This window comes from Anopheles coluzzii, chromosome 2, assembly GCF_943734685.1.
Source record: "Anopheles coluzzii chromosome 2, AcolN3, whole genome shotgun sequence".
Taxonomy (NCBI): domain Eukaryota; kingdom Metazoa; phylum Arthropoda; class Insecta; order Diptera; family Culicidae; genus Anopheles; species Anopheles coluzzii.
Genome location: NC_064670.1, coordinates 636,382 through 651,960, shown reverse-complemented (window position 1 = coordinate 651,960; position 15,579 = coordinate 636,382). Strand labels below are relative to the sequence as shown.

Below are 15,579 nucleotides of genomic sequence, written 5' to 3'. Positions count from 1 at the left end.
TTCAAACGATTCGCCCACTTTTGTGCATATGCCTTTCGTTATGTTGGTGAGGATTTACGTGCACCTTTTTCCGAGGTGTGTATGTTCTAGCTCGTTGTGTTATGTCATCTCTTTCGCGCATGTGTACGTATCGACACTTGCTTAGGGCGGTGGCAACGCTCATCGGATGCGATTTTATCGGATGAGATTTATATGGGATTTGACAGATAACGTCAGACGAAATCGCACAGATAAAACATCCGGTCAGGATGCCAATCATTCTCCAGGTCACTCGGCCCAGACATGCTTTCCTTCTTGTTCGTCTGTTCCCGATCTGCGATAGTTGCTCCTCCACTAGCTTCAGCTATCTAGCTCCCTGTGCGGCAGATCGATGCACAGAGCGCTCAAGCACCTTCTTGGCGCGGCACGCGGCCGCTGTTTAACATGTTCCACTTATCGTATCCTTCTGACCTTGCCTCCGTCAGGTGGAGTGTATTTATTTTTTGGTCATTTAATTTTGTCCACCAACACGGTCGCACACCAGCGCTAGCTTTTTGGTGGCTATTTTGAACGCTCAAAAACCCTCGCTCGAAACGTCAAAACCCCTCACAACGCCTTTCAAAAACGCTCGCCAACGAGGGGAAATTGCACCGATTTGGAGCGTTGGCGAGCTCGCAAACTGCAGTAATTTGTTGTACAAACCAAACGTCAATTGTACATTTGACATCCCGGATTTCATTGGTTGTGTTGTGTTGGGAAAGGAAAATTGTGTGTGCAATTGTGTGATAGTGATAAAGTTTTTATTAATTTTCGCCAATTGCACTCTGTAGTCTGTTTTCGGGAAAAGTGCTCTCGCCCATCGTAGTCTACCGCAGCAATTGTGCCGCATGCTCATAACAACCATGAGTCCGCTAATGTCCAAGGCAATCTCTCTTTGCCATTTCCGTCCACGGTTCAACTTGGTGGTTCGTTTGTTTTCGGTTTCTATTTATCACAACACACGGTAAGATGGTGTAATTGTTTGTGTAGCTAGTTCGAACGCCGAGCCAAAATCGAGCCATCGCCTGGCCGTAATGATGTTGCCACGCGCTGTGGCGCCTCTTTTTGGCCAATGCATTTGAACCCCCTGGGGAAGGCTTTGTTTTATTGGATGCACTTTCTGAAAGTTATATAATTATTTACGTTTCAGCCTGGCTGAGGTGGGCAGACTCGAGCTGCCCAAGGCGCAGGGCAAATACGAAACGGGCCAACTTTTCCTGCACCGAGTATTTGGGTACCGCGGTGTGATACTGTTCCCATGGCTAGCCCGAGTGTACGACCGTGATTTGCCGAATCAAGCCAAAGGCAATCAACTCGAAGGGGCCTCTTCCGATGCAAACGATAGCGGCTCTGGTGGTGGTAACACGGGCAAGGAAGTTCAGAAGAAGACGCACACCTTCTATCAGGTGTTGATTGATCAGCGCGACTGTCCGTACATACGCGCCCAAACGGAGGCGGTTACGTTTCTGGGCAACCAGGAATCAAGCCGAAGTTTGTACGCAATCCCAGGACTAGATTACGTAGCGCACGAGGACATACTACCGTACAGCTCTGGAGAGCAGCATCCTTTGCAGCACGAGTTGTTCGATAAGTTCTTAGCACACCAGCCAGACAAGGATCCGCCGTTCGTGGCGCAGGAAACGCTTAGGGCATGGCAGAAGAAGAACCATCCATGGCTGGAACTGTCGGACGTGCACAAAGAAACGACGGAAGGCATACGGGTAACGGTCATACCGTTCTACATGGGCTGCAGAGAAACTCCAGCAGCGTCGGTGTACTGGGTAAGCATCAACGATGGCCATAGAATTGTAAAACGTTGACCCAGCGCAACATTGCAACTGTATTTGATTCCTCTATTTTAGTGGCGCTACTGTATTCGTTTGGAAAATTTGGGCGAACTTAGCGTGCAGTTGAGAGAGCGACATTGGAGAATATTTTCCCTATCTGGAACACTGGAAACTGTTCGAGGACGGGGTGTAGTCGGCCAGGAACCTATCTTGAGTCCGCGACTGCCCGCGTTCCAGTACAGCTCGCACGTCAGCTTACAGGCACCAAGCGGCCACATGTGGGGAACGTTCCGCATGGAGCGCGAAGATGGCCACATGTTTGATTGTCGTATTCCACCGTTCTCACTGGAGAGCAAGCCAGACGATAACAGCGGAAACGGCAGCATCGACGACGCGAACACAACGCTTGGCTCGAAACAGCCATCAGGCGCAAGCGGTGGCGGAGACGACTCGACACCCTCTTCCACGACAACGCCAACGAGCTCCACGAAACCAAATACGAAAAACAACAAAAACGATGGTGATGACGCTGTTTGATCGTGAGCAGAGCAAATTTGATCGCTGAAAAGTTATCTGCTAAGACATTATGAAAACCAACCAGTGTTAGGGCCATAATTAGGGGACGCGCATGCTCAGTCAGAACTCATGTAAATAATCCTATATCGTTAAATTTATTGAACTGCAAAGCGAATATAAACGTATGTTAGGACGAAATCCACACATTGTGCCTCTTTAATCATCCTGATAGTGCCGACTGTCGTCCTCTACCTCCTCCGGTTCTGGTGGATCAAAATCGCGCACCTTCACGTCCGCATCCTCGCCGTACTGGATGACGTTATCGATCATCAGTAGCAGATCGGCCACGTTTTCCTCATCGTTAATGTTGAGCGGGGTGAAGCGAACTAAACTAAAGTCCTCGATCAGCATGCCGATCGTTTCCGACAGCTTGCGATACTTGCGTCCCCACGCGGATTCGTTTGTCACCTCCCCGAGCAGTGCGTGCGCATCAGGGTCGAGATATTTGTCCATCTGCCCACGGTGTACTTTGCTCAGCAGATCCATTTTACTAAGCACGTTCACGTGGGGAAGCTCCATGTTGGCCATCACGCTCAATGCAGCCATCGTTCCCGACAAAAACTTGGCACCGTCAATCATAAACTGCGAGTCGACCAGGAACACGGAGCAGAGTCGAAAGTTCCACGATTCTAGTAACCGAGCCAACGAATTGCCCGATTTCAGATGGGTGTAGAGTTCGATTTGACCCGGCATATCGAACAACACGTAATCGTCGTCCGGTTCTTCGATGCCGGTGGTATCGTCCTCATCATCGGAACCGACTCCACACAGCTGATCACGCAGCCAGTCGGAGTGTTCGATGAGATATTCAATACAAAATATCAGCCCACCATTCGGACCGTAGCGAAGCTCTTCGTCTTCCATGGCATCGTCCAGCTGGATCAGATCTCGGATGTCTAGAAACGGCTGATAGTCAAAGTGTTCCGCAGCCGGATCCAGATTGACGACCTTGATCATCCGCTTGTCATCGAAGCCGTGCCGTTGCATTGTCGCGCAATAGGTGGACTATCATGAAATGAGCCGGGGGTAAATCAAGTGTCTAGTATGCCAGGGATGCGAATGCTTACCTTGCCACTTCCGGCGGGGCCCATTACGAGCTGTCCGTACCTCATTTTGAAACAAACTCTACGTACAATTATGTTTCGTGCAACCAGACTCAAGTAAACAAACTCACACCGTTCATGCTCGTTTTTCGTTTGACAGATGGAATGTGTACACCTTGGTGAAATTTAGCGGTCATTAGCTATACACCTTGACGATTATACCAGATCGAGCGGGGCCGATCTTGGCCGAAGATTGATAATTTGAGCCGAAGCTTGACAGCCCGGATGAAAAAGGCCAAGGTGGTGGTCGTGCATGTGAAGCCCGCAGTTGGCAGCCATTTTGTTAGTCCATTTAGAGATTTCGCTCGTGGTAGTCACCGTCATTCTCGTGCGCGATCTAGAAAACCGTGAGGAAGACCTACTGAACTTCAGCACCGAACGAGTTACTCTAGAACTGCAACAATGTCGGAACGCGAAAATAACATCTACAAGGCGAAGCTGGCCGAACAGGCTGAGCGATACGATGGTAAGTGCGAAAAACATAATTTTCTACCCGGCAAGACTACTTTTGCTCTCGCCAATCTTGCTGCCCTTCAATCTGCCGCATAGTGGGAGGAGTCCAAGTTGGAGTGGGGGTCGGAAAAGGGGTTCGTTTTCTGGATGGAGGAAGCTTAGAAAGCACCGGGAAAAGTCAGTAATGGTTGTGCGAGGAACGCCTTGAGCATCCCGAAACGGCGGAAGTTGGATTTTCTTCCACGAAACAACCGTTGTTCTGCGGAGACAAAGTGGCGATGAGTCGTCTCGTGACTATGTGCATGTGTGTGTGTGCGTGTGCGAGAGAGGGAGAGTTGCCAAATCTACTGCCGCCGCCACAGGAAGCCGCCGTAGCCGCTGGACACGCCGTATGCAATTTTCTTGTTTCGCATATGCGCTCGTGACTCGAAAAATTGGTATATGGTCCCATGTTTCGATTAAAATTCTGTAAAAAACTTGTTGGAGGTAGCGAACTGAAAATGGATGGGCCACATTTGAGAGAGCAAAAAAGGAGCTCCTTTGCAGAGTCTTTGGCTTGATGGTGTGAGTGAGATTTGGTACGCGCGCGCTGATGAGCTCATGAAATGTGTGCCTGTGTGTGTGTACCTGTATGTGTGGGTTGAAGAGAGGTAGAAAGCTAGGTGTAGTGGAAATAAGCGGAAAGAAGAGAAGGCAAACTCGGGAAGAATTTTAGACTGTTGGAGAAGATAAAGAAGAGGGCGGCTAGAAGAGTTAGGCAGGCCGTGTGAGAGAGAGAGTGAGAGAGGAGAGCGCCGCGGAGCAGCAGCCTTGTTGGAAAAGAGTATGCGCGGGAATGTTTTAGCGACGGTAGCAGTTGGCAACGTGCTTTCTGGACCGCTGGTGCGAAAGAGAAAGGCAATGCGCCCGAAGAACTCTCGGAGTGAGATGGGAAGCCTGAACTGCCGGAGTTGAAGTTGTATATGTGTGAATGTATGCGCTGTACCCGGTTTAGCTGATGGAGAGAAGGGCATGGAATGGAAATGCGGGACGTCAGGGTGAAGAAAAATCGACCAGGGAAAAGGGAAGTCGGATGGAAAGGAGAAAAATCGATGAAGGGCAGCTGCGATGGGGGCCGCTGCCGCTGAACGACATACAAGAGAAGTGTGAATGTGATACCACCACCGGGGAGCGCAAGCACCACTCTTGTAACTTTTCACCCGAGGTTTGATGCGTCATATTCGAGAGTTGAGAGAGAACTGTATGTACGGCTTCCGAGCAGGAATACGTTGCGATTTTTTTATATTTGTCGCTGAGGTGGAAAGATCATCTAGCTGACGCGATAAAGACACAAATACGATTGCAAATTTAGCTACAACATTTCAAAGTACTTAAACATATCTGAGCACATGGAGCAAAAGTTTTTCGGAATCATTGAAAAATGTTTTTCCATCCATCCATCCGGTGGTAGTGCTCGTCTTGTTCCGGTTAGGAAGGATTGAAAAGAGAACAGCTCGCACCACTACATTTGAATTGAGCAAACGGAACACTTACACACAAATACACTCACCCCACACATACACAGAGATATACATTTGGTGGTATTAGTTTCGACTATTCTATGGAAGGTAGGTGTGCGATGGGTTGAGTGTACCAGTAAAATTGTGTCCGGTGAGCAACTACCACCACCACACTATCAAAATTCGCGCAATTGGAAATGAGGCTCAACGAACGAGTCGTCGTTATTAGGTGGCCGCCCGCCTGCTTTCTTTGGGTCTCATTATGCATTATTGGAATGATTTCATTGTTCGATATCACATGGCTTTCTTCACGAAATACAGTGAAAAGTATGTTGTATTGATAATTGTAAATGTTTTACAAAACATTTATATTAAACACCCCATTGAAGGTAGTTGAAGCGAATGAGTTGAATGAGCGGTAGAGATTTCAGCGAAAAAAAAACTCCTACACGCACACGCGGAAACTTGCCTCTGCGTTGCCTGGCCTTGTGAGAGGAGTGCGCTGTACCTTGAAATGATATGGGCGCGTGTCAGGTGCGGTTCCTCTGTTTCTCGAATGTAACAACGCCCTGTATTTCGCCAGGTTTCTAGGCAGAACAGCTAGAAATATTCTATTGATTGCGAACAGTTTTGCTAAACATTGAGAATGACAAAAAACGACGCTTGTAGTTGATGAAAAAAAATTGGGCGTGGGCCAATTTGCAACACGATGGCGGCGGCTAAGTTTAACTGCTTCAAGAACTGGAAATCAGGGAAGTTCGTTACAATTTTTTATGTTTACTGTTTGCCAACCATACGGGTGTTTCTGTAAATATGTTTCCATCAATTTTTAACATTTGAAATCGCTAACTACAAAACCTATCCTCAATAGCGGGTGGCTATAAGCAGCAAAAGTAGGCTGTGGCCAGAAGATGTTGGTTGGGTCGACTCGCGTTTGGCTCATTGCGCAAGTCCATTTCCAGATCATCCCTCCAGATCAAAAATGTATATTGTCTTTGCCACTTTCTTCGTAACTTGAAAACAGTAGAAAGTTCTTCTGCAACCCTATTAAAGGAAACGATTTCCTAAAGCACTAAATATTTTCTCATTTTTTAGCTTTTTATTGTCTTGTATAGGTAACGACACGAGCATCATGTAGCAAAATTTGTATCGGAAGGTCAGCAGTGCTGTATCCTCCAAGAAATACTAAAGTTTTATTACAATATTAGGTTGCATACTTAACTTTATTTCACATTGCTTCAAACGACAAACAATGGGAAAGAGATGCCTCCATACCTGGAATTACGATTTTTAATTGCAATGTATCAAATTCACTAAAGCAAACGTTACCCATTTCGCATTAGTAGTGTATAACCTATTTTATACATTTCTATGTAGACACATATATGTATAAATATGTGTTACACGTATGTGTATGCAATATATAGATTCCACTCACTGCAATTGAAGAGAAAGATAACAGCGCGCCATTGAAAAAAGCTATATTTCCACAAAAAGAAAGCAAGAAAGGAAAGTGCCAAATTTACGATTCCTAGAGTTATGCTCTATCGTCGCTTCCTCTGTCAATTTAAGCTGTACGAAGTTTCATTAAATATGGTATTGATCGATTGATATGAATTGAGCTGTTTTGTGATTTATAAGGACGGTAGGAAGGATACTTTCTGCGAGTATGATATGTATCCAATCTAGCTCTCTAATGAAATAAAGGGTTGATTCCTTGAATGATGAAAAAGGCGAGATCCATACTAAAATAGGAGCATAAACTAAACTCCCTGAACTCAGAAAAACGTGGGGGTTTGTCCCACTGGGCAGTAGTAAAGTAGGTAACCGTGATAAATTGGTCTATAAGTCGGCATAGATCGATACTATAACGCTACAACGACGAGTATGGTAAATTACAGAGATGTTTTTCATATAACTAAAACGTACGTTTTGGGGCTTGTCGTGACGTGAGTCGGCCGGAGGGAGGAACACAGAGCGAGAGAATGATGAATTTGTGACCAAATACACAATGTTCTAGTTAGAAGGGGTTTCTGTCTGCGTTATATAGGATGTGCCTGTTGGGTTCGTTCCGCGTGACCAGTTCATCAAGCTTTTTATTCGTTCGGTTTCATGTGGGGACACCCTTTGGAATTTATTTTAGAACTTGGTGTTCGTTCGTTGCTGACCGTTTGTGAGTGTGCCAATAATATAGGCTTCCCCACTGTTGCGAACACTCAATACAGCTTATTTTGTGAAAAACTACACAAAGGTCTCTGAACATAATGTGGAAAGAAGGGTTTGGAAAGGGTAAGGGAAGTGGCTGAGAGAGGAACACCTCTGTTCCAATGTTGTTATGCATGGGGAACACAACATATTGATGAAGCATTGGTGCACGAGGAGGTTCGATAGATATATTTCCACCGCTACATTGAAAAACGTTCAAATTGATGTTAATTTGACGTACACCGGACACTGGTTCTAATGCTGAAGGTCGTACTGATTCTACATGTTACATACATATTGAATAAATGTTATATTAGGATATGTTTTAAAACTGATTGCAAGTGCTATTGCTATTGGTTCATTTATCATTTGCACCTAATCTGTAGCGCCTGAGCAATGCAATACTGTTTTGCTTGGACTCTGGGCATATTTAATCATCAAATTTAAAAACAGCTCAGTGTTATCAATGTGATTGGGGGGTGTGTGTACTGGAACGTATATTAATTAAAAGTTATCTAGAATGAAGATAAGGATGAATGAAATGATTTTATTTTATGTCGATTGCTAGAAGAAGAAGGATATAAGATAATAAATACCTATAGTGTTACTCGAGCTATACACGAAATGTAAAATTTACCTCCTGAGGTTCAATATTTGCGAATGATTGCATGCGAAAGATTGCAATGGTTGTGCTTCAAAAACGAAGATTTTCAATGTTGATTCCAGAAACACATTCAGGATATTTATTATTTTGCTCGCATTATTCGGTGTAACGCAATTAATGAAAATAGAGCTTTCTTGAAAGGACTGAAATTTATCTGACAGAGGGACATGTATTAATATTATAATACTGGTAACTTAACACCACTAAGAATCAATCAAACCCGACTACTAAAGTAAAGTGTAACAGGCAGGTTTTCCGAGCGCTCTCTCCTTGTGTCTGGTTAGGAATGTGTTTTTTTTCTAACATAGGATTGCGTAACAGAGTCGCGTGAGGTTGGTAACTACACACACATGTGGTTATTCATTTGATCCTTCAGATTCCCGGGTTTACTTTTTGTATTATGGCTTTTATGAAGCATTCATGCCATTGGAGCAGGTTCATCCAATTGTTTGCATATTATATCGCACATATCGTAAAACGCGGGTCGCAGTCAATCACTTGACCTAATGACGATCCCAGTGTAGTCATTACTTTACTATACACATTTAAATAATTTCAATCAAAGCAAGCCAGCTGCTGCAAGCATGGTTTAACAGCACCTGTAATTTTATCATTTTTTTAAGTTGACGATTCTGTGGTATGGTTATTCTGTACAGTCAGTGCTGCTGGTAGCAATTCTAACGCAGGCCATTCTAACTGAAAATTCTCCCATATCTGTTCTGCGAATGCAAGCATGCAATTTTTATAGATGTTTCCTAACCTTACATTTTCGGTTAGAAGAACGAATGGTAGGCATCTCTGGGTTGGCACAACCGGACATTGAGCCAGTGAGAATGAAAGAGAGAGAGAGAGGCGGCGTTTCTCTCCTCATTCGTTTGGATAAGACTGTTGGGCGTTCAGCAACGCCGGTGTGCATAACTACAGCGTTTTGTCCTTGTGTGCGTGTTTCTCCTCGATAGCGGTTTTTTTCTCTTCTGGCGGCTAATAATCCGAGATGCTTGCCCATGTGTGCGTTAGTAGAGCTATTGCGTAGCAGAGCAAATGAGAAGAAATGCGAAAAGTAATTTTCCATGCCTTAAAATGTGCAGAAAAAATTGTATTTGATATTTCTTAATTTACTTACCATCATTTTATTTTTTTTTTTACGCGGAAGAGTATGAAAGGAATCTTTTTCGGTTTTCTAAGAAAGAGAACAGCATTAGTGTGCGTATGTTCGTGCTCTCCAGTTGCTGCTACGATGAGTTCAGAGCGAATGGGTGAACTGTGATCATCGGGCACGTTTCGCAGTAAAATGCTGGCGGCTATTTTGGAACAACGCCAATGTGAAACCACGGCGGCTGGTAAGAAACAGCTCGCAGCACACAGATCTCCCCTTTTTGAGCAGTGAACCGTTGAAGAGCCGGCATGAAGTACGTACCCATCGTGCGCCCGTGCTCATCCATCTCGGCTAGCTGTGTGCTACCAGGTGGTTAAAGATAACGCAAAATTGCACTCCCTATGCCAACGATGTTTCACAAGAGCTTTTAAGAGTGACACTATCTCTTAAAACAGCAATCTATTCCTACCCCATGGCAAGTGTGAACTTTCTTTACGTTCACGTTGACACTTTAAAAAGAACCTAATGTGAAACGTGCATCATGCGCCTGCGTTGGATTAATGATGAACATTTCTTTATTGACTATTCGCTAATGACGATTCTTCACTAATAATTATGCATTTAAGTTGAAATCTCTTGAAACAATAGGGGGCAGCAAGAATAGCATCTAACCCAGTAGCATGGTTGAGCTGGGGGGCGGCTTCAAGAAGTTGCAATTGTGTTGTTTCGATCCAAACGTTAATTGATTAATGTGAATTGGCAGGGCAGGATGTACAATTGTTGTCGTAAGAATAAATAAAAATGATGTTTATACACAACTAATGATGTACATGAAGCCGCCCACAGCGTACTGGAAGTTAATAGTACAAATTGAAACATAAAGCTTATAGGGGTCATGACAATAGTGTGTTATTAAAAATGTTTTTCTTCATTCTTTGTTTTCCAGAAATGGTCGAAGCCATGAAGAAGGTCGCCTCCATGGATGTGGAGCTGACGGTGGAGGAAAGAAATCTCCTGTCGGTGGCTTACAAAAACGTCATCGGTGCACGTCGTGCTTCTTGGCGGATAATCTCTTCGATAGAGCAGAAGGAAGAGAACAAGGTAATGTGTCTTCTGTGTGTGTGTGCCTAGATTAATCTACACCGCGTGAATGAACACCACCGTCCCTCAGCTAGGAAGCGTACAATACAAATTTTTATATCTTTTATTCTTTCGTCCGCCCAGGGAGTGGAGGAGAAGCTGGAAATGATCAAGAACTACCGCTCACAGGTTGAGAAGGAACTGCGCGACATCTGCTCAGACATTCTCGAGGTGCTTGATAAGCATCTGATCCCGTGTGCAACGACCGGTGAAAGCAAGGTGTTTTACTACAAGATGAAGGGCGATTATCACCGTTATCTGGCTGAGTTTGCCACCGGTGGTGATCGTAAGGATGCCGCCGAGAATTCGCTCGTCGCGTACAAGGCTGCCAGTGATATCGCGATGACTGACCTTCCACCAACGCACCCAATTCGATTGGGATTGGCTTTGAACTTCTCAGTGAGTAAATTATGATTTGTGCAATATAAAAATCATAGCAAGAAACATTTCTAACAAAATCTCGCTTTTCGCACGTACCATATTTTGTTGTGTATATACATAGGTATTTTACTATGAAATCCTGAACTCTCCGGATCGTGCCTGCCGTCTAGCGAAAGCCGCATTCGACGATGCTATTGCCGAACTGGATACTCTGAGCGAAGAAAGCTACAAAGATTCAACGCTAATTATGCAGTTGCTTCGGGACAACCTCACCTTATGGACATCCGACATGCAGGCAGATGGTAAGAATGATTTTCTGTGGCTTATTTCTTCTCCTTCTTTTTTTGTATCTTAAGGTCTCAGGGCCAGCATATCGCGCAACGGGCAAAACACAACAGATTAAATGACTGACACTATCCCTTTCTTTCATCTCTTTGTGTTCGCAGGAGAAGGTGAACAGAAGGAACAAATCCAGGATGTTGAAGACCAAGACGTGTCGTAATTTGCGCGCGTCTCGTTTTATGTGTGAGTTTATTTTATTAATTAAAAAAGGAAGATAAGAGATAAGCATTAAGAAGTAAGAAAATAAACATAAGAAATATACACAAAACACAGACATAGAGCAACAAGGGATGGAATAAAGGAAGAATTTCTTGCAAAAGATCCACTCTAGCAGTCGAAGTGTGAAATACCCAGTCCCGGCAGCAAATAACCAACATTTCCAGAGAAGAGACTAGAACTTAAATACCGGACTAAAAGCAGAACTCTCGGTTGCATTATCGAGAACCATCAAAAGAAGTAAGGAGAAGAAGGAGAGGAGAGGAGTGAGAGAGATAGAGAGAGAGAGGTAGGGGAGGAGCAAAAAGGATCGATAGATATTGAAGGTTCGATTTGGAAGAAGAGCCGAAAAATAAAAACATCATTTATTCATAAAATAATACACACATACACCCGCGTGAAAAGCGAATTATCTCTTAAAAAATAACAACAATGCAAATCATGAAAAAAAGCATATAAGAAGAACACAGAAAAAGGGCAGCGCAATGAAAACCATCCAGCAGCAGCAGTCCGTAGGAATTTGTCACCGTTGAACAGTTTCCTACGCAGAGAGCGGACAGTTAGCAGCATAGCGCGCAAAAATGTAAGAAAAACTCACAGCAAAACCGAAAAAGATCAGTAACAACAAAACCTCCACTGATGTGCGTGTGTGTGTGTGTGCAGTTTGTGTAGATTGTCGAAGAAGATCCAGAAAGAACATACTTACGATATTCACGATCTCGTCCTACTCTCGTATTCCATCTTTTTTTACCCTTGTCGCCCAATTTCACTGCATTGCATCCCCATCACTACTTGCATCTCTGGATTTGTGTGCATTTTCTTACTCTGTGTGTGTCAGCTTGCTGAAAAGCATTATCATATACCGCCCGTAGTGTAGACACACACACACCACACATACATAATTTAAGACAACTTAGATTCCCTGCATTCTCATAGTATAGATAAAAGAAGAAATGTTTCGTGTTTCATCGTAGCAAATCAAACAAATCCACAACTATTCCACCGTCATCAACTACAACAAACGCTATTATCACCATTACACCACCACGATCGCCGCTGCCGCCGCAACCAGAATGCTTCCACGAATGCTACCCGTCCCGCCCTGTTGTCGTTGCTGTCGTCGCTTTTTTTTTTCTACCCGTTCGACCCGACTGCCAGCACAGCCAGCCAGCCAGCCAGCCAGCTAGCCAACCAGAATGCAGATGGGGCAAAAGCCCTTTTCTCCTGTGGTGTGGTGCGCATCGTATGCGGAAACAAACGTGCATCGATGAAACATCCATCACTCTCTTTACCTCGCGTTGGTGCCACAGTGTAACTAAGACCATTGCGTTTCTCAATAATGGCGCTCTTCCAACAATGATTGATTGGCTGCTGCTGCTGCTATGAGCAACATCATTGTATGCAAACACAACCGCATGGCATGTATATGTGAATCATATGATGAGTCATACTCCTTTTTGTTACTTTGTGTCGCTTTGTAACTTGTCCGTGCGTCGATGGTCGGATCCAACAGTGTGTGTGTGTGTGATTCAAATGATCCACAAACGGCGGGGATTGTACACTGAAGTACGTACGTAGCAGAGAGCAATCGAGAAGAGGACGCGTAAACGTACCAGAAATTCATACTATTGATTGCCGACAAACTGTAGGGAAAGCAGTATAACAACCAGTAACCAGTGAAGCAATATTTAAAAGTAAAAACAGGTGTGTGCGTCGCACAATAACGAGAGGGGGGCAGGTGGAAGTTATAATACAACACTAGTGCGTGTGATGGGATCGTTGCGCAGACACGGGAGAAAAGGGAAAAGAAACCGCACTACCGTTGTTTCTTATTTGCGGAGCAGGATTGTGGAATTTAACGCATAAGTTCACTCATATTCCTCTCCATATTTGATCGACCGACCGTTTTTAACTTTGCTTTACACAACACAACTCCTTTTGCTACTACACCAAAAGGATGCAAACAATCCGGTGTGCGTTAGTGTGGCATGCATATGCAACATACAGACTCTGGAAACGACATAGACAAAAGTGAGGGGATTGTAAGTCAATCTAGCAGCGCAACACAACGCATAATATCTAGCCAGTGACGACATCAGGGCTTCTGGGTGAACACAGATCCTCCCAGCTTTTCTGAACAGCCATTTAAGTGTAAACCTGCTAACAAACAGAAGCGCGCGTACCATTATTAGAACAGAGTGGCGTGGCAAGCAAGGGAGGGCAAGTTTAATGTAACATCAGCAGTGAAAACATGGCAAAAGAAATAGAGAAACAGAAAAATCATCAATCAAACCCATTGATCGTGTATTGTTTTTGTCAATATATATTAAAATAAAGAAATTAATGAAACAGATATGAAGTCGAAAACGCAAACACAATTATCACCTAGCAGCCGCAATAGGGATCGAAGAAGAGAAAACGAACCAGAGGAGGAACACTCAAAAAGCTGACTGAAGAAATAGAATCAGTCAGAAATGGTTTGGTTGCGTTGTATGATGCGGAACTAAAAATGGCACAAGGAGAGGAGATATGCACTATGTGTGAGACGCCGCACTGACGAAAGGAAATTGATAGCAATTGACGATGCACTCTGCAGCGTGGAAAATATGGAAGGGGGAGAAGCGGAGGAGGAGTGGAATGTTCGGAAGTGAAAGCGCAGTTTTGAACGGTTTATTTGTATTATTATTATCAATATGAAATCTAGCCAGAGCAATGTAAAACATTATTACGCGATAGAAGTCAAACCACAGTATCATTTAGACGGGCGCGAAGAGGCGCAAAGGCGCCGCGTGCGTTTTGTGTATAGCGCTCGAGAAAGCTCGACCGAGGGCGGGTATAGCTGCTGCCTTAGGGCCACCCCCTGCTTTCAGATTGAATTTTTATGGCACGTGTTTAGTGCAAGCACAGGCACTATGGCACGAAAGGAACCAACCGAGCAGCGATCAGTTGTGTAGCAGCAGTGCTTAGCTTAACTTTGGTCGTGATCGATTTTATACATCGTATGATTACCGAACTATCCGTTCGGCTACACTTCCTTTTCCTGTGTGAATGTGTGTGTGTGTATGTCTGTATACTCATGTAATTCAAATTTCTCATTCTACTGTGCTGCTGAATGGTTGGTTAATGCATGCGACACAAAAAATACCAGCAGCCTCGAACACATGTTACTTAGGGTGGTTTTACTACTACAACAGCAGCTACTACTGCTACTACTACTACTCGCCTTTCAAACAGCGTCCGCAGATAGCTGGAACAAACAGTAAACTAAAATCAAACGAAACATGTGGATCGCGCTTTTGCCAAGCATGCATATGGACAGCAACAAACGCGGTGTGAATTTCCATTATCGTGAACATTACTTATCCATCGTAAATACACATACAATCGTCACAACCCAAGAGAAAATGAACAAAAAATCACCCCGTGTCGTCCCGAGCAATTTCCGTGGTCCCGCACAAGAGGCATAATTGGGGGGAAAGAAGCGTAAAAAAACAATAATGCAATAATAATGTATCAAGACAGCAGTATATATCACGTCAGGTCTAAACGTAAACGTTTTAGAATTAGATGATGGTATAGCCGAAAGGACTCGTGCCAGCACTCGCTCGCAAAAACATTACACACCGTTTGACTAAACCATAAAACGCTAAGCGCGAGAGCAGCTCCCATCTCCTCCATCAGAACAGCTCCAACACGAGGAACATCATACACTTCTTAGCAGGTTACAAAACTGTAGAGCAATCGGTGTCAGTTAAAACGCGTAGGAAGGGAAATATCTGATACATAGGAAAAAAAACTGAAAAGAAGGAAAAACAAAAGAAAATACAGTAAGAAGAGACACAGATAGCTTCTTTCATATGGAACGCGCAGGCAGGATACAAACACACGTTGTAACAGAACCATAGATAAAGCAAAATAAAACGGTAAAATGTAAGATTACAGCAGCAGCAGCAAACACAAACACACAAGATGAAACAAGAAATGGAAATAAACAATTCTAGTAGTAGCTATTGAGCAGCTTTTTAATTGCGCTAAATCTGTGGACTGCGTGAAATATCAGCGACGGGGGGAGTATTGGTTTGCTTTGTTTTCATTTGTA

The 15,579-nt window shown here is 44.1% G+C and overlaps 3 protein-coding genes across 4 annotated transcripts; 2 read left to right on the top strand and 1 right to left on the bottom strand.

The window, feature by feature from the left end:
- Positions 1-700: 700 nt before the first annotated feature.
- LOC120949752 (polymerase delta-interacting protein 2) lies at positions 701-2,523 on the top strand. Its single transcript, XM_040367244.2, has 3 exons — positions 701-982; positions 1,169-1,799; positions 1,881-2,523. The coding sequence occupies exons 1-3, from the start codon at positions 867-869 to the stop codon at positions 2,340-2,342; spliced, it is 1,209 nt and encodes a 402-aa protein (XP_040223178.1). The 5' UTR covers positions 701-866; the 3' UTR covers positions 2,343-2,523.
- On the bottom strand, positions 2,458-3,591 carry LOC120949755 (GPN-loop GTPase 3). The gene is made up of 2 exons (XM_040367248.2): positions 3,449-3,591; positions 2,458-3,386 (listed from the first exon to the last, which is right to left on the bottom strand). The coding sequence occupies exons 1-2, from the start codon at positions 3,491-3,493 to the stop codon at positions 2,538-2,540; spliced, it is 894 nt and encodes a 297-aa protein (XP_040223182.1). The 5' UTR covers positions 3,494-3,591; the 3' UTR covers positions 2,458-2,537.
- A 149-nt stretch (positions 3,592-3,740) lies between these two features.
- Positions 3,741-15,486, top strand: LOC120949757 (14-3-3 protein epsilon). Of its 2 annotated transcripts, XM_040367251.2 has the most exons (6): positions 3,741-3,950; positions 10,348-10,502; positions 10,626-10,940; positions 11,044-11,224; positions 11,369-11,447; positions 12,455-15,486. In XM_040367251.2, exons 1-5 carry the CDS (start codon positions 3,887-3,889, stop codon positions 11,422-11,424), a joined length of 771 nt encoding a protein of 256 aa, XP_040223185.1. In that variant the 5' UTR covers positions 3,741-3,886; the 3' UTR covers positions 11,425-11,447; positions 12,455-15,486. The 2 variants fall into 2 exon arrangements, with proteins under 2 accessions (XP_040223185.1, XP_040223184.1); XM_040367250.2 differs by having other exon boundaries at positions 11,369-15,259.
- Positions 15,487-15,579: the final 93 nt, after the last annotated feature.

What these genes read in the sequence shown, in the direction of transcription:
- LOC120949752 (XM_040367244.2), top strand. Translation starts at nt 867, where the DNA reads ATGCTCATAACAACCATGAGTCCGCTAATGTCCAAGGCAATCTCTCTT. An exon ending in TCTATTTATCACAACACACG is followed by an intron (nt 983 to 1,168) that starts GTAAGATGGTGT and finishes TTTACGTTTCAG; the next exon opens with CCTGGCTGAGGTGGGCAGAC. An exon ending in CAGCAGCGTCGGTGTACTGG is followed by an intron (nt 1,800 to 1,880) that starts GTAAGCATCAAC and finishes CCTCTATTTTAG; the next exon opens with TGGCGCTACTGTATTCGTTT.
- LOC120949755 (XM_040367248.2), bottom strand. Translation starts at nt 3,493, where the DNA reads ATGAGGTACGGACAGCTCGTAATGGGCCCCGCCGGAAGTGGCAAG. An exon ending in GCCCCGCCGGAAGTGGCAAG is followed by an intron (nt 3,387 to 3,448) that starts GTAAGCATTCGC and finishes ATTTCATGATAG; the next exon opens with TCCACCTATTGCGCGACAAT.
- LOC120949757 (XM_040367251.2), top strand. Translation starts at nt 3,887, where the DNA reads ATGTCGGAACGCGAAAATAACATCTACAAGGCGAAGCTGGCCGAACAG. An exon ending in ACAGGCTGAGCGATACGATG is followed by an intron (nt 3,951 to 10,347) that starts GTAAGTGCGAAA and finishes TTTGTTTTCCAG; the next exon opens with AAATGGTCGAAGCCATGAAG. An exon ending in ATCCGACATGCAGGCAGATG is followed by an intron (nt 11,225 to 11,368) that starts GTAAGAATGATT and finishes TTGTGTTCGCAG; the next exon opens with GAGAAGGTGAACAGAAGGAA.